At 47.3% G+C, this 25,800-nt stretch overlaps 1 protein-coding gene across 1 annotated transcript; it reads left to right on the forward strand.

The window, feature by feature from the left end:
- Positions 1-5,528: 5,528 nt before the first annotated feature.
- Positions 5,529-25,795, forward strand: Ceacam18 (CEA cell adhesion molecule 18). The gene is made up of 6 exons (XM_037200061.1): positions 5,529-6,003; positions 8,074-8,427; positions 9,109-9,393; positions 11,815-12,090; positions 23,195-23,330; positions 25,016-25,795. Exons 1-6 carry the CDS (start codon positions 5,952-5,954, stop codon positions 25,029-25,031), a joined length of 1,119 nt encoding a protein of 372 aa, XP_037055956.1. The 5' UTR covers positions 5,529-5,951; the 3' UTR covers positions 25,032-25,795.
- The last annotated feature ends 5 nt before the right edge of the window (positions 25,796-25,800 follow it).

Raw genomic sequence — 25,800 nt, forward strand, 5'->3', positions numbered from 1 at the left:
AAGTTATGATTCTTTCAAAATTAATAAAGATCAGATTTGACTGGGGAAGACCTCCTGAAATTCTTGGCTACAGACATAAAGAAAAAAAATGAAAGATTATATGACATATATGCTGATCCCTTGAAATGGGAATAGTTCTGATACTAGATGAGACATGATAAATCTTGTTGGCTACAGAGTTCTCATGACTTATTATTACATGCCATCCTTTCATATGGCATGGATAGAGGTTTGGTTATACAGTCCAAAAAGACTTATAAAGTTGACAGATACCTTTTACCTGCTCAAACATAAAACAGAAAAAAATCATCTTTAGCTGACCTATACACACTGCACATTCCATACTTGTATTAATGCAGATATATGTCACCTTTAAAAGTTTGTGTGTTTTCAGAAAGAAAAAAAAAAAAACCCAGATACCAATGAAGACAAACAAGTAGCCTAGGTGATCCAGCCTCTCAGAATGCCTCTGTTGCAGTTTCTTCAAAATTCTATATTCAGAACAACTTGGAAGCTGAGATGGTCCAGCCTCAGACTACTCTAGTCAAGACTTCAGATAAGCCCTATGCTTAAATCACACAGAGACTAACAAAAAATAGTACAGCTAGCTCTTCCAGGACTGGACCATTGTCCCAATTTTCTCAGGTCTGCCAGAAATGCCATTACTCCCAGACAACAGGAAGCAGTCTAGAGAACATAATGCTCACATTCCCAAGAGGTTTCATGGATGGTTTTAGGTTGTTCAATGGATTATGGATGTTTGTTATTGTTTAGGGGGGTTGGTTGCAAATTGTTACTGGTCATGATAAGGGAGGAAACTAAGCAATTGAAGTTAGATTCAAGGATCTCTTTCTGAGAAGAAAAAGGGGCATATGTAAAGGATGAGATAAAAGGGTAGATTATTGAATCTACTTTAAACTAAAAAGCAACTATTAATCTCAAATATTTTGTATTGGTATGAATTTTTGTATATTGATACAAATTTAAGGTTATTTTTGTTAGAGCACACCCTATATGTGTTTCTACTCTTGTTTAAGGTATTGTACCTATGCAGCTCATTTAAAAATGTAATGTATAATTAAGAAATACAGATTAGTAGTTAGTCATCTATAATAATCAAACTTGTAGTCATGTTAGGTATATTTTCAAGGTTAAGCAGATGTACTGGCTGGTTTTGTGTCAGCTTGACACAAGTTTAAGTCGTTAGAGGAAGAAGCCTCAGTTGAGGAAATTCCTCAATGAGATTCAGCTGTACGGCATTTTCTCAATTAGTGATCAATGGGGGAGGGCCCAGCTGATGGTGGGTTGTACCATCTTTGGGATGCTGGTCTTGGGTTTTATAAGAAGGTGGGCTGAGCAAGCCAATGGAAAGCAAACCAGTAAGAAGCTCCTCCTCCATGGCCTCTGCATCAACTTCTGCCTCCAGGATCCTGCTTAGTTTGAGATCCTGTCCTGACTTCCTTCAGTGATGAATGGCGATGCTGAAGTGTAAGTCAAATAAATCCTTTCCTCCCCAACTTGCCTTTTGGTCATGGTGTTTGGTCATAGCAATAGAAACCCTAACTAAGACAGCAGAGATATATTTTAGATAGGTAGGTGATCTTCAAACACTTTAGAGACCTACAGAATATGGCATTTAGGCTGTATTAACCTAAGGTTTTTCATGACAGTGAGACATATCTGCTCCTGGCAGCACCTATTTACTTCATAAAAGGATGATAGGCATCGAAAAACCTCCATATGGAGTTTGCCTTTATTGTGGAAAAGCTAGCCACTGGGCGAGAAACTGCCCTTGCCTTGGCTGCTGACTGTATGCTGTCCAAATTGGACAAGCAGGAAACAGAAGAAAGTGACTGCCAGACTTTGCCAAGACAAGGTAGGACAGTCCTTCAAAATGTCTGCTTCACAGAAAATCTGTCAGATATTCTAGGCCTATAGACAAAAGATGGATGCCCCACCATTGCAAAGAAACTTTGGTTGACTGTCCAGGCAGCCATCTGTTTCTATCATTTCTATAATTTTGGAAGATATTTGCTCTGCACTTCCTGTTTACTCAGGTAATATTATATCCTTCTCAGGTCTCTGATGGGGTTAAAGACCCAATAGTTATAGTTACAATTTTCCTTGTTACCAAATTCAGAGAAAAAAAAAAAACTCACAAAAGAGGTGTAAAGTATATAAGGTTGAAAGACAAAAGCTTAAGTGGTTTAAGAAAATGTTTTGAAGTCTGAAAAAATAGTTTTGGGTTAGTAATACAAGTTAGGTTAGTAAGTAAATTAGATACAAAACTTTTGACTCACCAAGATAGGATAGTTAATGGAATAATTTCTCTAAATTTGCCAAATACAGACAGACTGGACATTTTAAATGTAATTCTTGCCTGATAGTTGTTCTTATGTATATAATTTTACTGTGTTAGAGTTAAAACCTTCCCTTTTTATTTAGAGAAAAAGGGGGAAATGTTGTGGGATATTTGTACACTGTGAAGATGTATTGCTGTGATTGGTGTAGTAAAAAGCTGGATGGCCATGAGCTAGGCAGGAGGTGTAGACAGGACTTCCAGGCACAGCAAGAACTCTGGGAAGAAGAAAGGCAGAGTCACCAGCCAGACATGGTGGAAGAAGCAGGATAGGCAGTATGGCCATGTGACAAAACATAGATTTAAAAACATGAGTTAATTTAAGTTATAACAACTAGTTAGGAATAAGCCTAAGCTAAGGCTGAGCTTTCATAATTAATAATTATTCTCCACGTCATTATTTGGGGCTGGTGGCAGAAAAGAAAATCCATCTACAGTGGTTTTAATTTTTTTTTAATGAGTGATTTTCAATAATTTGTGTGTTTGTGTGGGTTCAAGGGGTGGATAATATGCATAGTGTGTGCAGATACTCATGTAGTCCAGAAGAGGGCATCAGGTCCCCTGGTGCTGGAGTACAAACAGTTGTAAGTAGCCTGATACAGATTCTGGGAACCAAAACTCTAGGGTCCTCTGGAAAAGCAGTACTCTCTTAACTGCTTAGCCATCTCTCCAGCAACCCCCCCACACACACACATTTTGAGGTTTTCTTTGTTTGTTCATGTGTGTGTGTGTATGCCTCTGTGAGTTTATGTGCCCTGTATGCATGCAGAAGCCCACGGAGGTTAGAAGAGGGTATTGGCTCTGGAGTTATAAACAGCTATGATGTGCCATGTTGGTGCTGGGAACCAAATCTGGGTCTCGTGAAACAGCAGCAAGTGCTCTTAACTGCAGAGCCATCTTTACAGCCTCGTGATGATTACTAATGTCAACTTAATGGTCTGGAAATGCCTAGGAGTATGTCTCTGAGGGTGTGTCCAGATAGTTAGGTCATGAGAGCTCTGATGTAACCACTGGGCTTGTCCTATTATGGGAAGGTAGAAAAAGGCAATAGGTAGGTCCTAGCTGGAGCGCGGTAGGTCTGTGTGCTGGCTGTGTTTATCAGTTTGGCACAAACCAAGACATATTTGAGAAGATGAATCTCAATTAAGAAAATGCCTCCCCCAGATTGCCTTTAGGCAAGACTGTAGGGCATTTTCTTGGCTAATAATTAATGTGGGAAGTCTCAGCTCACTGTGGGTGGTACCACCTCTAGGCAAGTGGTCCTGGGTTGTGTAAGAAAGCAGACTGAGTAAGCAAGCAAGTAAATAGCACTCCTTCACGGTCTCTGCTTCAGCTCCTGCCTCCAGGTTTCTGCTCTGACTTCCCTCAGTGGTGGCTTGTTACCTGAGAGCTGTAAGCTAAAATAAACCCTTTCCTCCCCAAGTTACTTTGGGTCATAGTGTTTTATCACCGCAATGGGAAGAGCAAGCTATGGTCTGTTTATACCAGCACCATGGCCTGTGTCGTTTCCACGGCTGCCCTGGGTGGCAGGAATTTTCTCCTTTGTTTTAATCCTAAAGGTTTGTTGCCAGCTGTGCCTTCTGTGTGTAGGAATTCACAAGGTTTTCATTGAGTGGAACAGGCCTTTAAAAATGGCCTGGTGGCAACGGGAGCGGGGCTGCCCTGGTGCTTTGGCTGGCTCTTGGGAACCCATCCCTCATGCTGGACTGACTGACTGCCTTGCCCAGCCTGAATACGGGGGAAAGTGCGTGAGGGGGTGTGACGTGGGAATTGTGCTGTGGAGAGAAAGAGCATGAAAAGATCGATCACGACCCTGAACGGGAAAACCAGATAAAATGCAGCAGTCTTTGGCTGTCAAGAGGGCTTAGCAGGTAGAAGTGCTTGCCACCAAGCCTGATTGTTAGAATTCCGCCGCCCTCACTCCAGCTGCACGTCTGCACATGTGCAGTCTTGTGTCTTACATCGTCAGCGTGTGCTGGTGACTACACGCGCACGGTGTGGTCACACAATCAGCGCATGCGTGGTGTAGCTCCATAAGCCCACCTGCACATGTTCACGGTAAAAAGCCAGCCGCAGACCCCACCCTCTCTGTGTGTTCTATTTCCTCTTCCCCCACCATCTTTCTCTCCGCACATGCTCCTTCCCAGGCCTGGTTCTCCTGTCCCCCACCCCCACCCCTCTTCCTCCTAATAAAGCTCTGATACTGATCCTGGGTTCTCTGGTGGCCATGACCTTTCTGCGTGGTAACCAGCACCAGTAACCAGCGCTGTTTTCTTTCTTTGGTGCTGTGACGTTTGGCAGTTCCTTTCTCGGCTTTCTCATTTCTCCCATTGCACACCTTATATGCCACAGCTGAAACTTGACTGCTGTGGGGTCGGGAGCCTTGCTCTCCAGATGCTGAAGTTTTAGCCCTAAGGTCAGGGAGCTCTGGGAGACAAGAAACAGATTTTATTCCCTGTCTTGAATTTTTTTTGGATAGTTTGCTGGCTTAAGAACAGCTTTAAGCCGGGCCGTGGTGGCGCACGCCTTTAATCCCAGCACTCGGGAGGCAGAGGCAGGCGGATCTCTGTGAGTTCGAGGCCAGCCTGGGCTACCAAGTGAGCTCAAGGAAAGGCGCAAAGCTACACAGAGAAACCCTGTCTCGAAAAAAAAAAAAAACAAAAAACAAAACAAAACAAAACAAAAAAACAAAAAACAAAAAAAAAAGAAAGAAAGAAAGAAAGAAAGAAAGAAAGAAAGAAAGAAAGAACAGCTTTAAGAAGACCCACCAGGAGGCAGGCTGTAAACTGAGCTTTGGCTAGAGAGCCATCCTGATTACTGTGACCCCACATGGGTCCTGATCGTAAACTTATTTGCATGCATCCTAGCCTGCTTCCTGTCTGCGCCTCTCAGTAAGAGGAAGAGAGTAGGAGGGGTTAGGTGAGAGCCAGGCTTGGGCCTACACACACTGGCATCTCCCCCCCCCCTCTCTCTCTCAACAGACAAACAAATAAATAAATAAAATGTTTTAAAAAACATAGACACTGTCGGGCAGAGGCAGGCAAATCTTTGTGAGTTCAAGGCCAGCCTGGTCTACAAAGCGAAGATCCAGGAAAGGCACAAAGCTACACAGAGAAGCCCTGCCTCGAAAACCAAAAACAAAAACAAAAAAATAGACATGCAGAAGGCCCTGGGTTCAAACCCTAGCACACACAAAAAAATGCTGTTTGTGGTTGGGATATAGCTCACTGGCAGAGCATTTGTCTAGCATGCAAGGTCCTGTGTTCAATCCCCAGAGCTGGAATAAAAATGAAACAACAGACACATTGTGTTCTTGCCTTTGTAACTGCTTTTCAGTATTTCCCAGTTTTTAAAAAGTAGCAAGAAGCTGGCGTTGTTGGTGTCATAAGCAGGAAAAAAATATTAATAGGTATAAAAGAAGATAAATTAATGCTGAAAGACAACATAAAACCATAAAGATTAGAGGTGGTTGCCACGGGTCCACCCTCCGTGCTGGGCAGAGTCCATCTTAGGAGGAGCCACACTGGAGTGGGGAGGCCAGGGCTGGCATACCGACTGGAACCTCCCAAGCTCTGGAGTACCAAAGAAGCTCATGGAACTTTCCAGGCCCAACCGGAGCCCCTGGAGGCGGCTCCCCCTTATAGGTAAGAGGGGGAAGAATCTTCCTTCTGAGGCTGAGGGGAGCCCAGCAAAGAGCTCAGCTGGGAAGGGGTAGGAAACAGACCTGTGGGGCACAACACAGAAGTCCCTCAGAAGTCCCGTGAGGCAAGTGTTGGGAAGAGAGCCGGAGGCAGGACACTCACCAGGACTTCAGTGAGCACACATCTGGGTATATCTCACCCACAGACACAGACAGATGAGACACAGATTCAGACATGTGCATACACGAGCCACAGCAAGAACACATGCAGAGAGACAGAGAATTCAGTAATATCCACCTGCCATGTGGACTGGTGAACTTGGACCCCCTCCTCCCTACAATCACCCCATGTTCCCTGGGGTCCCCCTATCTGTCTGGACTCCCTTCCCACCCTTCCCTTTCTAACCCCCTCCTTCTCCAGGACTCTTTATGCCCCACAGCATGCACAGCTACTGGGATCCGTTAGGAGACACAGACACCGGCTCTGAATCTGTTCGTGTTCGCCCTGCACTATGGAGTGGGGTCTCAGGCACCTCTCCCTCCCCATGGACAAACCTCAGGCATTGCAGCGCAGGGGACACCATTTGTGTCTAAGGTGGTAGCGGTTCCCACCCCACCCACACCATCTTCTGTGAATTCAGATCTGCAATCAAAATGGTCTCAGTCAGTCTCAGAGAGACTCCCCTGCATTCATCCTCCAGACGGCCATGCTAGGTGCTGCCCCATACATCAGCTGGAGAGCCGTGTGCCCAGTGCTGACTGGCACAGCCAAGCCCAGTCTGCCTGGAGCTCACAGATTTGTCCTCAAACTAAAAATCTGAGTGGTCAAGGCTGCGGTATGGAGATCTCGGGATGCCAGGAAACCCAGAAATCACCTGGCCCAGGCTGGTCAGGAGACATCAGAAATAAAGATGCAGTGAGTTTACAGGGAGGCTGCAAATGGGGAGAGTGGAACGGGATCTGTGGGTCAGGAACGGGGGACAGCAGGGGAGAGAGGAGCAGGGTCTGTGGGTCAGGAATGGGGGACAGCAGGGGAGAGTGGAGCGGGATCTGTGTGTCAGGAATGGGGGACACCAGGGGAGAGTGGAGCAGGATCTGTGGGTCAGGAATGGGGCACAGCATACATGGGAGGCCATTGAGCAGGATCTGTGGGTCAGGAATGGGGGACAGCATACATGGAAGGCCATTGAGCAGAGGAGAGCAGGGCCACATTTGGGTTTTATTGAGATCCACATGGCTATCATGTGAAAGGGAAGTGGGTGGGCTGAGAGAGGATAAGGAAAAAATGGATAAAGACAGGACTGAAGAAATGGGGGGGGGATCATTCCTGAACTGAAAACTCTTGGAGGTTTATTTTTTTATTTTATGTGTATATGTGTGTGCTCGAGAGTATGATGTTCAGCATGTGTATGCAAGTATCCATGGAGGCCAGAAAAGGGCATCAGAGACCCTGGAGTTACAGTGGTTGTAAGTCACCCACTGGGGGTGCCGGGAGCCAAGGCCAGGTCCTCTTTACCAAGCGCTCTTAACCACCGAGCCAACTCTAGACCAGCTGTACTGGGAACTCTTAATTTATAGTATTAGTTACTTTGGAGTCACTGACAATTCCTGGCAGGAACAAAGGAGGGGAGGCTTATTGGCTCTTGTTTCAGTCCAGCATCCTGGGGGAGCCATGGTGAGGCGGTCCAGCATACTGGGGGAGCCATAGTGAGGCGGTCCAACTCATGGCAGCAGCAGGGTGTGGTACCATGGCATGTACCAGGAGCATGGAGCAGGGCAGCAGCCAGTGGCTGGACATGTGTTCTAAAGGCTTACCCTTAGTGAACTACTTCCACCTCTTAGACCCTGCCCCCAAAGACTCCACAGCCTCCCAAAATAATGCCACCAGCTGGGAACCAAGTGTCCAAAATCTGAGCCTTATGGGAGACATTGCAGATTCAAATTCTGACAGTTATAGAATTGTTAAAATAATTACCTGGATCTCTCTGTCTCTTCCCCTCTCCTCCTCACCCTTACCCTCCCCATTCTCCTCCCCTCTGCCTTCCCCTTCCTTTCTCTTCTTTGGTTTCCTCAGCCAGTTTGCTGACCTGTGGGATTTGTCAGGCTTCCGGCCAGATCTTCATCAGCCCAGACTCACTCACAGGAATAGAGAGGTTCCGGACCATTCTGACCCTAGAAAATGTCCCAGAAGATGTCCTGGAGTACAGCTGGTACCGGGACATGGACAACAGTACAGAAAACATGATTTTTAGCTATAAACCTCCCAATACGCGACACCCTGGACCCTTGTACACCGGTCGTGAGAACGTGACCCGCGCAGGTAGCCTGGTGATCAGGAGGTCAGCATTAAATGACACAGGCTACTATACCGTCATGGTGGACACTGGCAACGGGACTCAAAGAGCGACTGGCTGGCTCGAGATTCTAAGTGAGTTGTCGGGGCAACCAATGTCCCCAATGAGAAACCGGAAACTAGCCCTAAGGACTCTGATAGGGAGATTCCTTGGAGGACATACTGTCCAGGGTCTCGGTCACCTGAAAGTGACACTGGAATCCATGAAGGTGGCTCTCTAGCTTTTCCTGGGGGGTGGGGGGAGGTGGATCAGTGAGTTGCCAAGAAAGCTCGAAGACCAGCGTTTGAAAGGTGGGTGCACATCTGTAAGCCCAGCACTCCTGAGTCCATGGAAGTTCACGGGCCAGCCAAGCTGGGCACACAGAGGTGAACAAGTGGCCCTGCCTCGATACTCAAGGTGGTCCTTTGTCTTCCATACACACTCAGTGGCATGCATGTGTTGGTACTCTCACCCATAAACACATGCCCTACATACAACACATATAGGCACACGGAGAGGGGGAAGAAAGCGACCACTAGGCCACCTGTTCGTGACCAAGAATGTGCTGTAACTGAAGTATAGAATGACTCAGGCCCTGCCCAGGGCTGTGCAGCCCATCGCCCACCCCTCCCTCCTCCGCCCCTGTCAGCTCCGGGGCTTCTCTTTTGCCTTATCTTAGAGCTCTTGACATCTCTCCAATATGCCGTATCTTCAACATGTCCTAAAGCTTGAAAAAGTTGACTCTATGCCTTACCTGTTCCTTCTGCTTCACCCAGAGTTGGAAAGCGACCCAGGCATCTCAGCCAATGCTTCAGCCAGTGCCGGTGTCCTGGTGGAAGGCATGGATTCCGTGGTTGCCAAATGTCTTACCAACTCCTCCAACATCAGGTGGTATGTGAATTCTGTACCAACTTCAGGCAATAACCGCATGACAATTTCCCTGGATGGCAAGACTCTGGTCATCCACAGGGTCAGTCGCTATGACCACAGTCTTCAGTGTGCCATAGAAGATTTCCCAGAAATACTTCAGAGGAGTGAGGAGATACCGCTGAGTGTGGCCTGTGAGTGGACAGGGTGCTGGGGGAGGGAGTGAGGAGAAGCCAGGGGTAGACTCTAGTATATACTGAGGAGAAAGGTTGAGCCAACCTGCTACCAACTTGGTGTGGTTAAAATCCCAGCTCTGGCCATTTAGCTCTGTGGTCCCCATGGGGTGTTGGGCTTTAGGAGAGGGATGTGATCCCCATTCTGAGATTAGAAATGGCCAGTATGAGTTTACTGAGGTCTGTTGGTCGGTTTGCTTGTTTGTTTGCTTGCTTGCTTGCTTGTTTTTTAAGAGAGGCATGTGGGGCTGGGAAAGCGCTGTCCTTGAACAAGCATGAGGACCTGAACTGGGATCCCCGACATTTGCATAAATGCTGAGTGGGGTAGTGTGTGCCTGTAGTTCCAGGACTCGGGAGGGGGAGCAGAAAGACCGCTGGAGCTCACTGGCCAGCCAGCCTGGCCAGAATAGATGAATTCGAGGTCAGAACGACACTTTGTCTTGTTTGTTTGCTTGCTTGCTTGTTTTTTTTTTGTTTTGTTTTGTTTTTTTTTTTGTTTTTTAAAGAGAGAAAAAGGAAGGGCATGGAGATGGGTTTGTGAGGTGGTGGGGAGGATCTGAGGGGAGCTGGAAGAGGAGAAAATCATAATAGAATATATTGTATGAAAACAATTTTTTTCAAAAAAAAATAAAGACGACTCAAGAGTAGTTGAGGGATGCATGTGATGTTGACCTCTAACCTGCACATGTAAGTCATGTATGCACCCACACCTTCATGCACATGTGTATAAATCTACCACACATACCACATAATTCATAAACACACACACACACACACACACACACACACACACAAACAGGAGCAGACTACAACTGACCTTTTATTCTTATTTTTATTTCAAATCACAATTTTACCTTTTTATTTGCTTTTATTTATGTGTATATCTGTGTAAGTATATACTGTGTGTGTGTGTGCCAACAGAGGCCAAAGAGAGTATTAGCTCTCCTGAAGATGAAATTAGAGGCAGTTATGAACTGCCTGCGGTGGGTGCTGTAACCAAACTCAGGTCCGTTGTAAGAACAAATGCTCTTAGCCACTGAGCCATCTCTTCATCTCTAATTATGTTTAGATTAATTTTTAGTTATTAACTCTCTGAAACCTTCAGATCTGTTCATGGATTTTGTTCTTTTCTTCTGAATTTAGGTAAGTCACCTTCACTTTTTGTAGCTCGAATTCCAATTGGTCTTAATAATAAAAACCTAGAGTCAGATATCAGGGTAAAAGCTGCTAGATCAGAGAAGCAGAGCAGCCAGCCACCAGAGAGTTCTTACCTCTAGGACTCCTCAGACTGAAAAGGGGGCCAAGCTCTTGTCTCCATCTCACCTTATCACTTCCTCTCTCCACCCAGCCATATCACTTCCTGTTTCTTCCTCCCAAGTGCTGGGATTAAAGGTGTGTGCCACCACTGCCTGGCCTCTATGGTTAACCAGTGGCTAACGCTCTGATCTCTAGGCAAGCTTCATTGATTAGAGCACAAACAAAATATCACTACATTGTTTATTCTTGCTCCAGTTGCATGGATTATGCTCCCTCAACAGCAAGTTGGATTTAAAAACTTACTCATGGTGTGGGATACAGTTCGGTGACAGAGCCCCAGGACAGAACCCCCCATGACGGGTTGGGGTATAGCTCAGTGGTGGAGTGCAGGCCTAGCGTGCACGAAGCCACGTGATCCCAAACACAACAGCAGCAACAACAACAACAGATATGAGGAACTAATAAACACCCATCCAGAATCTTTCAGCACTCAGAACTGTCTTTAACATTTAGTTTCAACTGAAAATCATAATCAGACATCTCAGATGGTTTTCACATTGTAGTTAGGAACTGCTCAGTGCTCCTCCTGTTTCCTAAGATGGAGGCTGTGACATCATCCGAAGGAAGCTTATTCACAGGAGGACAGACAGCTTCTGTCCTCCATGCTCCTGTTCATGGGTTTCCGGCTGGAACCAAGACTGGGCCCCTAGACCGGAGCTAAGCCCTGACTACTTGCTGCTGCTGTTGTATGAACAGGGAACTTGAACCCTCTTCCTCTCCTCTGAGATTTGCATCTGTAAGATGGTCATTTCTGGAACCGAATGACATAAATTTTGTGGATAACACACTTGTGAAATATGTACACAGCTTAGCTTGGTTCCTTTCACACAGTTGGTGTGGTGAGTTTTTCTGCTTTGCTCTGTGTCTTTTGCTATGGTGTGTGGGGCTACCAAGGTTTATCCCATAGGAGGTACAAGAACTCAGCATGGAAGCTGCCATTCCTGTGTTTCAGCTGTCACCTGGGGTGGCTCATTTTACATAGTGGGACACTTTGTGTCTGGAGGACAGGATGCCATCCTAAGAGTGATCAGAGTATAGCTGTGGTCTTCTGTCCTGTCTCTGCAGATGGGCCAGACTATGTATCACTGTGGACCCAGCCCGATGTCTTCAATGGTGTGCTGACTGCTGTTACTGGCTCCACTGTGCAGCTGGAATGCACCTGTTTCTCCAGGCCAGAACCCAAGTACCACTGGATCCATAATGGCTCCCTCCTAAGTGTCTCAGAGGAGAACATGACCCTCCCTAGTCTGTCCTGGGAGCAAATGGGCAGTTATCGGTGTATTGTGGAGAACCCGGAGACCCAGCTGGCCTTCTACAGGGAGGTCACCATCCAGCCACCTCGTGAGTGCAATCAACATACTTTCCAGACTTTTCCTCCCATGTTTTTGTCTAGGCAATTCCCATGTCAAGAAGCCCCTCTTACTACACCCCACTCACAGCTGACTGGTCAGCACAGGACACACCAAGACTAAGCTCTCAACACAAAGTGTTGGTTTTACTCGGCCCTCCTACCCTGTGAGGAAAAGTCATGAAACACAACAAAAACCCACTATCAAGAGTTTTGTTAGGAAGACAAAAGGACAGGATGTGATCAGGCCTGCTGAAAAGACACATGAGGAGGAGAGGGAGTGTACATGGGATCTGCCTTTTAAGGACTACCCCACACATGCACACATGGGCCCACATGGCTATTCCACACATGTGCATAGATTACATGGTCATGCTGTGCACAATTTACGTGACCATGCAGTGCATGGGTTGCATAGGACATATGACCCAGAAATGACTAGGTGGAAATGACTACGTGTCCCACCCAGGCATGCACGATCATGGGGGCATGGCTAGAATTCCTATAATCCCAAACTCTTTGTTTTTGTAAAAGATGGTGGATGAGCGGGTATGGGATGTTGTTTCTCCCAAAAACTGCTTCCAGCTGACTTGGTGGGCATCGGTTGGCTCTTAGGGGGATAGGAAAGAGGACTTTTGAAGTAGTTAGGCATCCTGGGATGGTGGGCTGTCGTCTGCTGCCCTGAAGTTGTCCATCTTTCTTGGCTTGGGACTCTGGCTACTTGAGTCTGGGAGGGTGCTGGTAAGACAGAGACAAGCTTAGAAAAAGAACTTTTTAATTTTTTCTTTGGGGGGTCCCCAGGGTGAGAGAGGGGGTCCCAAGACCAGGAAAGTTTGATTTTTGCACTTATCTGAAGCAGATCTGACCTATTCAGATGGATTCAAGCTGGTTTCTGGAGCTTAGAAAAATTTTGAACATATTAAGAAGCAGCCATGAGAAAATTAAAATCTTGGGCTGGTGACCATTACATTGTAGTATTTAGTACTCTGTTTATATTGGTGTGTGTGTGTGTGTGTGTGTGTGTGTGTGTGTGTGTGTGAGAGAGAGAGAGAGAGAGAGAGAGAGAGAGAGAGAGAGAGAGAGAGAGAGAGAGAGAGAGAGAAATTTGGAACATGTTTTTAATTTTTACCTGGGATAAGCTTTATCAGAGACAGATTATTTAAGGCACCTATTTCTTTTATTAGTTTAGCATCCAGGAGACACAGGTGATCAATTGCTGAGAGCATTTAACAGTAATAGATGGTTATATTAAAGTCTGTTTTTGCAGAGCCCAGACCCTTTGGAGTCTGGGGGTGTAAATACCTTCGGACTGTTACTGTTCCTTACCACCTGGGTATATCTGATGGTCCTCGGCCTCCAGCCCTATGGTGATCTTGTAACAGTTAGCCAAGTAGTTAATTAGGAATAGCAACCAGAAAGGAAGAGCATATGAGGTGATACCTCATTCTTCTGGAATTGGTGACAAGGCAGTGGATCCTGGTGTCCTCTGGAACTTGAGAGAGCAGGGCCCTGTCTGTGTCACTACGTATTAGAGATTTTTCTGGGATGGAGGTGAGATAAAAGGTTTCATATGAGACAGGTGGACCCAGTGAGGAAAGCGCTCGAGCTTAGCAGCTGTGGGGGTTACAAGAATTACCTTGAAGGGTCCCTGCCATTTAGTGGAAAGGGGTGAAGGGTGCTGGCCTGGAGGGGAAAGAAGAACCTGATCCCCAGTGTGGATTGGGGGTGGGCAAGGACTGTCACATGGCTGAGGTAAGGAGTGGTCTGCGAAGTTCCACAGGATAGACCTTAGGCGACATAGCAGGGGGGTTAACAGGCTATCTGGAACAGTTGGAGGGTTGGATAAAAGACCTGGTATTAGAACTGGCCTCCCATACATTAGTTCAAATGGAGAAATTGAAAGAGGCTTCTTGGGAAGAGCCCTGAGCCTGAAAAGAGCTAGAGGCAATAATTTTACACAGTCGAGGTGAAGTTCCTGTGACATCTTAGTAAGAATAGATTTTATTTCTTTCTCCCCCCCCCCCCCGCCTCCCCGGAGCTGAGGACCAAATCCAGGGCCTTGATCTACCACCGAGCTAAATCCCCAACCCCAATAAGAATAGATTTAAAGGACCAGTTGGTGCGCTCCACCTTCCCTGAGGACTGAGGATGGTATAGGATATGAAAATGCCAAGGAATATTGAGAGCCTTAGCTAGTGTCTGAGAAATCTGGGAGGTGAACTCTGGACCATAATCAGACTGAAGAGAGGCAGGAATCCTAAACTGAGGAATAATTTCTTGGAGAAAGAGATCTGCAACTGTTTGAGCCTGTTTATTAGAAACTGGGTATGCCTCTACCCAGTTCAAAAATAAGTCCACCATCACGAGGAGATATTTAATTCTCCTGACAGTGGGCATATGGGTAAAATCAAGCTGCCAGTCGGTCCCTGGAAGGGAACCTCTAGGCTGGAGGGTGGGAAAAGGCTGACTTCTGTACTTGGTATTGGGGTCTGTCCTTTGGAAAATCTCACAAGAGGCAGTAATAGTTCTTAAGAACTGTAAGTCCTCAGAGGTGGGCTGCAAGTGAGCTTTCACGAACTGAGACAGAACAAGACCATTAGGGGGAAAGAGCTGGTGTAGATAGGACAGAATTTGCCTAGTGTCAGGAGTTGCCTGTGAGGGTGTGGGCTGCACTGTATGGATTCCCTGTGGTGGGTGGGGTGAGACTTGGCCCTGGAGGGTCGCTGTCCTGGCTGCCTGGTCAGCCTGGTTATTTCCCTTGGAGATGATGGAGCTGTCAGTCTGATGAGACCAGCAGTGGATAACTCCTGTAGCCTTGGGGAGGTGGGAGGCCTTTAGCATGGCCATTATTTGACCTGAATTAGATATGGATCCTCCCTTTGTTGCAAGGAGCCCACACTCTTTCCAGATAGCAGCATGGGACAGGAGGATATGGAAAGCATATTTGGAGTCAGTGTAAACATTGGGATTGCCCCAGTGCCAATTGGAAGGCACGGGTGAGAGCTATCAGCTCAGCCTGTTGGTTAGTGGTGTGTGTGGGTAATGCCTGTGCCTCTATTATCTCAGTATCTGACACTATGGCATAGCCCACTTTATGGGTCCCCTCATGTAAGAAGGAGCTGCCATCTGTGTACCAGGTATGAGTGGCCTGGGGCAATGTGCCCTCCTGTATGTGCGAAGGGTGAGGTAGCAGTTCCTCCAAGGTTTCGGTGCAGGAATGAGAAGGAGAATAGTGTGACATCTTCTAGTAATGCCACCTGGAGAGAAAGAACCTGGGAAGGAGGTAAAGTCTGTAAGCCTTTATAAGCTAAGAGATGGGATAGGTTGTGGTGAGAGAAGACAGTAATAGGTGACCCAAAGCTTAGCTTCTTTGATTCCTGAATAAGGAGCTCTGCAGCTTCTAAGGCATGGATGAAAGGTGCCCAGCCCTGACTGGTAAGGTCTAACTTCTTTGACAGATATGCTACAGGTGCAAAAGAGGGTCCCAGCTGATGCCCTGGAGTTCCCAGGGCAAATCCCTCCTCTGCTACGTAGGGGGAGTAGGGGGAGAAGGGACCGGTTAGGTCTGGAAGGTGAAGTGCTGGGGCCTGGAGGAGAGCCTGTTGGATGGAGCTTCTGGAAAGGTTTAGTAATGGGGTGAAGGAAGGGCTCATGTGGGGAGCCCAGAGCTGTCTCATGTAAGGAGCAAGCAAGGAGAGAAAAAGATGGAACTCAGGACCATAGGAAGCCAGCTATTCCCAGAAAGGACAGAATCTCCTGCTTAGTGGAGGGGACTGCAAGAGACTGGATTAGATGCTTTCTATCTATAGTAATAGCCTTGTGGGTTGGAGTAATGGTTAGACCCAAATAGGTGACCTGGGGAGTGGACGGTTGAACTTTGGAGGGGGATATCCTATAGCCTCGGCTGGACAAGAAGTTTAGGAGAGCAGAGGTGTTAGTTTAATTTGTAAGGATGGGCTGTAGAGGAGAATGTCATCTACATACTGTATTAGTTTAGAGCCAGGGAAAGACAGAGAAAGCAGATCAGAGGCCAGAGCCTGACCAAATAGGTGTGGACTGTCCCTGAATCCTTGTGGCAGAACAGTCCAGGTCAGCTGTGTGGACAGGTGAGTGTCAGGGTCAGTCCGGGTGAAAGCAAAGATATTTTGAGACTGAGGCCTGAGAGGAATAGAAAAGAAGGCATCCTTGAGGTCTAGAACTGAGAAGTGAGAGGTTCCTAAAGAGATAGAGGACAGGAGAGTATAAGGGTTAGGCACTACTGGATGGAGGGGGACCACTGAAGAGTTAATGAGCCGGAGGTCTTAAACCAGGCAGTAGGTTCTATTAGACTCTTTAACTGCAAGTATGGGAGTGTTAAAAGGTGAAGAGGTTAGGCAGAGCAGCTTTTTTCTGAGGTCAGAAATGATAGGCTTAAGTCCTCTTGGGCTCTGGAGTGAGAGAGGGTACTGAGCTTGGGTGATATATCTGGTAGGGTCCTGTAACTGGATAGTCATAGGCAGATGGTGCCTAGCGATAGAAGGATTCTGGGTGTCCCAGACTTTGGGGTCCACCTGAGAGACTGGCAAGGAGAATGAACTGATAGAGTTAGTAGGGTGGGTGGCTAGGAGGAGGAGGAGAGGAGCTGCTGGCGAGTCTGGAGTGAGGCAAATGTGGGGAGCAAATGAAATAGATGTTCCTACCTTAGCTAGAAAATCCCTTCTTGTTAGAGGCACAGGGCAGGTTGGCACCACCAAGAATGTGTGTGTAAGAGGGATGCCCCTGAGAATACAATTAAGTGGTGGGATCTGATGCGGCAGGTAAGGCTGTCCCCTACCCCGACAATAGGGAAACGAGGAGAGGTGGGACCTCAAAACTCCCTCAGGACTGAGTAAGTGGCTTGGTGTCCAACAGGAAGGAAATGGATCACCTCCTGGGTTCCCTGTGAGCCTGTAGCCAAGCCCAGGAGGTCTGCTGGAGGTCTTTGTTTGATGTCCCCATGCCACGAGGTGCATGAGGGCAGTCAGCTGACCAGTTATCTCTCTAGGTGGCACTTCGATCAAGGCTCAATTGATGGCCCAAGCGGCAGGGCATGCACTAGCCCATGTGGCCTTTTCTAGCACACATTTAAAACAGGGACCTGGGTGCCCTTATGCGCTGTTCGGATGGCATGTGCCATGAGCTTTTCATCTCTCCCATGGTACCTTAAATGCCACAGCTGAAACTTCTGCCTGTGGGGTCAGGGGACCTCTCTCCAGATGCCTAAGCTTAGCCCTGATGTCAGGAAGCTCTGGGAGATATGAGATGGATTTTATTCTGTATCTTGAATTATGGGGTTTTTTTTTTTTGTTGTTTGTTTGTTTGTTTGTTTTTATAGTTTGTTGGTTTTGAGGACAGTTTTAAAAAGACCCCCTAGGAGGCAGGCTGTAAACTGATCTCTGGCTAAAGAGTCATCCAGATTATTAGACCCAATGTGGATCCTGATCATAAAACTCATTTACATGTGTTTTAGCCTGCTTCCAGACTTGGTTTTTTTCTTTTTGGTTTTTTTTTTTTTTTTTTTTTTTTGGTTTTTGGAGACAGGGTTTCTCTGTGTAGTTTTTGGTGCCTGTCCTGGATCTCACTCTGTAGACCAGGCCGGCCTCAAACTCACAAAGATCTGTTTGGCTCTGCCTCTGAGTGGAGTGCTGGGATTAAAGGCGGCCGCCGCCGCCACCGCCGCCGCCACCTGGCAGGTTCTTTAGAATCAGAGATTCCTCAGGTGTAGGAATGCACATGGGCAGGAGAGGAAAACTCAGAAAGGGAGGGTTCAAGGGCTTAGGTAAAAGCGTGGGGATAAGGTAACTCTTTTCATTTGCCCATTCACTGGCAGAAGTTAGATAATTCCTGTGAAATATCAGGATTCAAGCAGCCGTTATGCAGCCTTATTTACGTAAAATAGGGATATTTAAGGCATTTCTCAGAGGAGGAGTGAGACCAAGAAGAGGAAGCCTTTATGTCCCATGACTGCAGCTGGGAGAAAAAAAAAACAAATGTGACCCAAAGCCAAAGCCTTGGGCATCCCTACGGCCAAGGATAGATCTATAAATAGGCATAAGCTGCCACGGCACTTCATCAAGCAGGGGGTGGGGGCCAAGTCATGCAAAAACGGGGACCCTCTGGGAGTCCATCAGCATTTACTGCTTCGTCAAGCCAGAGAAATGTGTTGGCCTCATGCAGCTTGAGGATGCACCCGAGGACAGGGGTCCAACAGCACAAATTATCTCAAACTGCAGACATGAGAGATGGCTAGAAATTTTAGCCTGCAATAGGGATTGACTATAGCCAGTAAAGGCCATGCCCAGGGTTACCCCAGTCTCAGGGACACCAGAGAGGCACCAGACACTCGGTGGCATTTCCACTGGTCCAGGAGGATGTTTACATTGGCTGAAAAGTGGGGGACTCACCAATTGCAGTAGCAATTGTTGTTGTGTGCAGAAATCTGATGGCCAGGCAAATGGAAAGTGGGCAGTCATGAATGGAGCAGAATCCTTGGCACGGGTTCCCAGGCGCAAAGTGCCAGGAGGGCCTGCTTTGCATAGCACCCAAAGTTGGTTTTATGTGGCACTCTTACCCTGCGAGGGAAATTCAGGAAACACAACAAAACCCCACTATCAACAGTTTTATTAGGGGCTGGAGAGATGGCTCAGAGGTTAGGAGCACTGTCTGCTCTCCCAGAGGTCCTGAGTTCAATTCCCAGCAACCACATGGTGGCTCACAACCATCTGTAATGAGATCTGGTGCCCTCTTCTGGCCTGCAGTCACACATGCTGTATACTAAATAAATCTTAAAAAGAAAAAAAAAAAAAAGTTTTATTAGGAAGACGAAAGGACAGGATGTGCAGGCGAGGAGGTGAGGGTGGGTACATGAGATCTGCCTGTTAAGGACTACCCCATGCATGCACACATGGACCCATGTAGCTACTCCACGCAAGCACATAGATCACAAGGTCATGCTGCACGCAATTTACATGACCACACAGCGCATGGATTACATAGGACATATGACCCAGAAATGACTAGGTGGAAATGACTAAGAGTCTCACCAGGGCATGAGGGATCATGGGGGTGTGGCTAGAACAATGCCCCTATTCCTGTTCACCTGCCTTTTTTACAATAAGCAAAAAAGTCTGGAATGTTAGGATTCCAGTCACTCCTCCAGCTACATGACCGCACATGCACAGTTCAGCAGCCAAGCAAGGAGTCTTACGTCTTACATCATTCATACACTGCATGAGTACATAATGCATGCAGCATGGTCATGCAATCTACACATACATGGCTTAGCTCCATAAGCCCACATGCGCATGTGCAGGGAAATCCTCCCCTTTTCTGCTCTCTCCTCCTCCCCACTCTCTGTCTCCTGCACATGTCTTTCACAGGCCTGGTCACTCTCTTCTGTGCCCCTTCTCCTCCTAGTAAAGCTCTGATACTGTTGTTTTTTTTTTTCATGCCTTGTGACCTCTCCTCACAGAGCAGAAGTGCCAACACAAAGGAGATTTATTTGCCTCAGAGGGACAAAGGGCAGGGAATAAGAGACAAAGATAGGAGACAGAGAGTAAGGGAGAAGGGAGGGATATTTGCCCTGGGGAACAAAGGACTGCCTCTGGATAGAGAGCAGACAGATGTGGCCCATAGACAAATGGCAGTTTATAAAGGGGAAGGGGAAAACCCTGTGTGAGGATGAGGTGTTTAGTTTTGATTTAGCCTGTTAATTAGGGTGTCCAAAAGGAGACTTTTGACTGCTGGACTTCAATACTTTGATAGCTGGACCTTGGTGGTCAGCCTCAGGAGGAGGAAATGGCCAGATAAGGGAATAGACCTTGGGGGCTAGCTTTAGGAATGCAATCTAATGGTTTAGCAAGGAAGAGAGAATGGGGAAGGGCAAGGCCAGAGCCATGTTTGACATGCTCAGGCCTGCTAGAGCCCTTCAGTGACACCCTCCTCGTCTTCTAAGGACCTGTCCAAATCTGTCTACTCTATCAATCATCCGTAGTTTCCAGTCCTGAAGTCAGAGCAAATTCCACCAGAGACAAGACTGGCCAGCATTTACTTTCTATGTCTAGCCACAGTCCGGGCCTGTGTGACCATCCTGGTCTCTCGGCACAGTGAGTGATTCAATACCTCTGTCTCACAAGTGAGGAAACCCAGCCCCAGGGAGTTGAGCACCTGACCCAAGGCTCCACTGCAGATGGGAAAGTGGAGAGACTCCTTTACAAGGGACTCTGACCCCTTAGCCTTTGCCCTCAATGTATTCATATGGTGTGCGGGAATTCCCACTGGACTACACCTGGTCTGACTCCAGAGTGCTAGCACCTAGCCTTAATCCACCTTTTGTTTCTCTTGTTGCCCTCTATGTGAATCTTGCTCGAAAGTCTCTCAAGGATACAAGCCTATGCAAAACTTGGTTCAGGAAACCTGGGAAACTGTGGTACCTGATGAATCGAAAAACTTGCACTTGGCATTGTACTTTTGGATGCTTCATTCAGGTTGTTTTGAGCATATGGATATGAACTGGCTAAACTGTAAATATCGAGAAAATAAAAATGTTCTGGGTGAGCATTTTTAGAGGTTCCTTAGAGGCTGTATCCCCCTGCAGCCACAAAAGGATAGATTCATTCTTAAGGAGCCTCTGAGTTTTCATTCAACAGTCCAGTCGGTCATGAACCCACAGACCCACACCGCAAAAAGACAGTAACTCCCATAATCGAAAGTAGGAAGATGGATGGAAGTCCAGACACTGCAGAAATGGTTATTTCTTGTGGTTTTAAAATCAGGAACGTGTGACAACTTTGCAAATAAGGAAAGCACCGCTTTCTCCCCAGCAGCCACAGAGCTCAGTCATTTGCTGGAAGGAAAGAAACTGACCTGTGTAGGGGAGAGAGCCAAGGAAAGGGTCAGTAAGCGGTGGGGGCTCGGCCTGAGGGCTTGTCTCAGTGAAGTGCTCACTGTGCACGTGAGGGCCTGTATCCAGAACCCAGGTGAAAACGTCAGCTGTGGTGGTGTGCCTGTGATCCCAGCACTGGGGCAGGCAGAGACAGGAAGATCCCTGGAGCTCACAGGCTAGCCCACTTTGAGAGCTCCAGGCCAGTGGGAAAGCTTGTCTTGAAAAGTGAGATGGGGTCAGATACTGTGGCATTTGGGAGGCAGAAGCAGGGTTGGAGGCCAGCCTGGTCAGCAGGGCTGTACAGTGAGATCCTGTCTTAAAAAAAAAATCCAACAACACACACACACACACACACACACACAAAGATGCTCCGCAGGTGGAAGTGCTTGCCTCAAGCCTGACAGCCTGGGTTCAGTCCCGGAGACCTGCAACAGGACAAGAGGAGGGATGCCTCTCTCCAATTGTCCTCCCACCTCCACACACAGGCGAGTAACCAAATGCAATTTTTTAAAACACACATTGGGTAACACCTTAGGAATGACATTTGAGGTTAAGCTCTTACCTTTGTATGCATGAACAAAACACATGCACATGTACACATTACACACACTCATATGTACATGTGCACTTGAGCACGTGTGCGTGCGTGCACACACATACACACACACATACAATGAAAGGATTAGGATTCAAATTGTACCCCTGCTACCAATGTGTAGCAGGAGCAAGAACTGCACCATTTCCAGACTCGGTTTTCCCATGTGTAGTTTCAGGACAAGTCCCTCTACAATAGGGTACTGTGATAATCAAAACACTGTAGAAAACTTCCCAAAAGGCGACCAGCCTGCCTGCATATCCCAGAGAAAGCTGTGAGCTGATTCAACATGGCATACTTATGAGGCTCCCCAGTTTATAGTTTCCCTCTCCACAAGTCTCTAAGCTTTCGGAAGGCGAAGACTAGCCAGCCATTAGCTCATCGCTTGCCCCTTAGCACAGTGTCTGCCATGCCCATGGTGCTTTGTGTTTGTCTTCAGTGAGTTAAGAACCCTGTGTAACCAGACTTCACCCCTCATAGCTCCCTATCCTCAGGTACGCTGGCCGTCTCTACTCTGTTGTCCACTGTCTGCATCTGTATTAGTTACTTCTCATTGCTGTGACAAAATCAGCGTCATGATGGAGGGGTTTATGTCAGTACGCGGTGTCAGGGAAATCATGGCGTCCATCAGGAGCATGAGGCAGTGGGTCACACTGCACCTGCAGTCAGAAAGCAGAGGAGAGTGTTGGTGCGCAGCTTACTCTTGCTTCAGGCCAGGACCTCAGCCCTGGGATGGCTCCTCCCTCCTCAGTCAACCCTCTCTGGAAATGCCCTCTCAGACATGTCCAGCGATGTGTCTCATTGGCCATTCCACATCGGTCAAGTAGGCAACATCAAGCATCATGTCCTCCCACCTGCATGCCAGCCCAGAAGGGCCAGGGCTTGGTTTTATTTTTATTGTGTGTGTGCGTGACATGTGCACATAGAGCGATGCACCCCACTACAGTGCACCCGTAGAGGCTGAAGACCAGCTGTGTGGAGTCAGCTCTCCTTCCACCTTTACATGGGTTCTAGGCGTTGAGCTCAGGTCATCAGGCCTGCTTGGCAAGCGCTTCACTCACAGACCTGTCTCACTAGCCCCAAGGAATTGATTTTGATCATTGATGAATCACTGATACCTGAATCGTGCTTTGCACATAGTGGGTGTTGATAAATCTTTGAAGAACCCATACGTGGCTGAGTATGCTGGTTAGTTTTTGTCAACTTATAGAAGCCTCGATGCAACTGGGAAGAGGGTATCTTAACTGGGAAAAATGCCTCCGTAAGACTGGCTGGTAGACAAACATGTGGGACATTTTCTTGATTAATGATTGACTTGAGAGGGCCCAGTCCACTGTGGGCGGTGCCACCCCTGGGCAACAGGTCCTGGGTTATATAAGAAAGCAAGCTGAGCAAATCATGGAGAGCCAGCCAGCAAGCAGTGGTCCTCACAGCCTGTTCCTCAGTTCCTGCTTCCAAGTTTCTGCTTGAATTCCTGTTCTGACTTCCCTTCATAACAGACTGTAAGATAAAATAAACCCTTTCCCCTCCAAGTTGCTTTTTGTCATGGTGTTTTATCACAGCCAAATAAACTCTATGTCCTGTTGTCCTCTCCTTTCAGGGCCACTACCTGCTGTCCACAGAGAATTCTCCATTTCAGGATCCTTGGTAATATTACTCATCATATTGGCATCCCTGGGCAGTGCCTACGTCTGTGGAATGCTGGTCTACACCCTGATTATATTTTGCTCCATCAGGTGACCATTGTTCAACATCATGGGGTCAGGAATCTTATGACTCAGGAGACATGGCCAGATAGAGAAACGAGCCAGGAACTGGACACCAGGGTTCATATGAGGCAGACAAATAGATTCCCAGGACGTAGCTAATGGGAGAGCTGACTCATTATGTAGGAGCTAGAGAAAGGTGCTAAAAGATGAAGGTATCTTTCAGCAGAGTAGACCATGTCTCAACTTCAGCACTGCCCGTGCTTAGGGAGAGTTAGTTACTTGAGATGTGGGGAGTAAGGCTCTCCTGTGCATGGAATGGCGTTGAGCCCTGCTCCTGGCACGTGACTGTCAGATGCCATTAGTAAAACCCACCACCACTCTGGTTTAGATAGCTAAAAATATCTCAGGCACTACAAATGTCAGGTTGGGAGCACAAATCTGCCCTGGCATGAGATTCAATAGTAGTAATAGTAATGGGGCTGGAGAGATGGCACAATGGTAAAATTCTTGCTATGGAAGAATGAAGATTTAAATTCATATCCTACGGCCATGTAAAAACCATTCGTGGCAGTATGTGCCTGTAATCCCAGCTCCAGAGGATGTGATGACAGCTGTGTTCTAGGGTCTTACTGGTCAACCACCAGTCTAGTTGAAACGGTAAGTTTTAGGGTCAGTGAGAGACTCCTAAAACATAAGGGTTACCTGGACATGCCGGCACACACCTTTTATCTCAGCACTTTGGAGGTAGTGGGCAGGTGGGCTTCTGTGGGTTCTAGGGTAGCTGGGAGATACATAATGAGATGATGGTGTTATGGTAGCAGTAGGTGGTGGTGATGGTAATGGTGAAGGAATGGTGATGGTATCCGTCAGCTTTCTGTTACTGTAACAAAATACCTGGGTCAATTAACTTATAAAAATGAAGATATATCTTGGATCACAGTTTCAGAACTTTCAGTTCATGGTCAGTTGACCCCCATTGGTACTGGGCCAGTGCCAAAGCAATACATTCTGGCTTCTCACCTTGTGATGAGCAGACAGCAAAGAGAGGGGAAGGAGCCAGGCTTCCAATCCCCCCTCAGTGGTCTCCTACTTTCACTAGGCCCCTCTTAAGGGTTTCACAGCTCTCAGCACCTTGGGGACTGGACCTCTAACACACAGTTCTGTAGGGAACTTTCTGGATCCAATATACAGCAGAAATTATGGTGATAAAGTTGGCACCACTAAATGATGGTGGTGATGATGCTGACATGGGTATGGTATACTTTAAAAAGCTGGCTAAGTCTAAGCCAGTCTGTGAAACCAGCAGGCAGCATCCTCCATGCCTTCTGCTGTACTTCCTTGGTTGTGAGTGAGTTTCTCAGTTGGGTGTCATATTGTGCGGAGCAGCAAGCAGGCCTGCCTGCATCCTGGCCTTGAGTCCCCTCAGTGATGGACTGTGATCTGGAATTGTTAACTGAGACAAACCCTCTCCTCCCTACATTGTTTTGGTCTGAGTGTTTTGTCACAGCAGCAGAAGTGAAATTAGAAAGGTGGGTTATGCTAATTATTTTTCTGGCATTAAAATAAATTAATATTAAGAAGTATTGGTGGAAATGTTAGGAACTCTGGGCACGGAGACTAAGCCTGGGTTGTCTCTTCCACAGGCCTCTTTATTTCTTTCCCAGGACTTTAGGAACACAAAATGTGACTTTTCCCCTCCTTCTTTCCCATAGGCGGAACCGGACATAAGAGTTCATGGCAGACCTAGAAGAGAGCTCAGTCCAGCAAGGAGGTGAGGGAGAGAGACAAGAGCGAGTTTCCCATGGGGACCAGCTGAATCGGACCATCACAGGGTGTCCCCTGGGGAGGGAACCAGCCAGTCTCAGTGAACCGAAGAAATCAAGTCTTCTAGATGAATTGGAAGACTCTATATGGGACCTGGGTGAGGGGTGACATCACAGGTAGCCTGGCCATTAGCAGCACCATCTGCCAATCAGAGCCAGCCAAGCTGGGACAAGATCATGAGAGAGCTCCAGGCTCTAATTCCAGACGCCCCCCCCCCCAATGTTTCCAACTTCACGTCTTTTTCCTGACACCAAGGAATCTTGAAAGAGCCTCGAAGATGCTTGAATCAGTGTTGCCAATGACAGAGAAATCGATCAATTTTGAGCTCAGACAACTGGTGTCAGTTGCTTCAATGGGTTCTCACACACACAAGTTTAGGAAGCACACTGGCAGAGGGGCTTCCCAATGAGGAAGGCCACTCTCTTCTAAGTTATAAATGAATATGCACAGCTCCATCTGTCAGGGCCACAGATCCACAGAGATGGCATCAGAGACAGAGCAGACCAGGGGCTGGAGGAAGAAGACTTCATAAGGCTCTTGCAGAGGACCTGAGTTGGGTTCTAGCCCCCATGTTGGGCAGGAATATTTCTTGTTGTCACCTTTAACTCCAGCTACAGGGAAATCTGTCACCCTCTTCTGAACTCAATAGAAACTGCACTTCTCTCTCTTCCTC

Source organism: Peromyscus leucopus, chromosome 1 (genome assembly GCF_004664715.2).
Source record: "Peromyscus leucopus breed LL Stock chromosome 1, UCI_PerLeu_2.1, whole genome shotgun sequence".
Taxonomy (NCBI): domain Eukaryota; kingdom Metazoa; phylum Chordata; class Mammalia; order Rodentia; family Cricetidae; genus Peromyscus; species Peromyscus leucopus.

What these genes read in the sequence shown, in the direction of transcription:
- Ceacam18 (XM_037200061.1), top strand. Translation starts at nt 5,952, where the DNA reads ATGGAACTTTCCAGGCCCAACCGGAGCCCCTGGAGGCGGCTCCCCCTT. An exon ending in TGGCTGGCTCGAGATTCTAA is followed by an intron (nt 8,428 to 9,108) that starts GTGAGTTGTCGG and finishes TGCTTCACCCAG; the next exon opens with AGTTGGAAAGCGACCCAGGC. An exon ending in GGTCACCATCCAGCCACCTC is followed by an intron (nt 12,091 to 23,194) that starts GTGAGTGCAATC and finishes CTCTCCTTTCAG; the next exon opens with GGCCACTACCTGCTGTCCAC.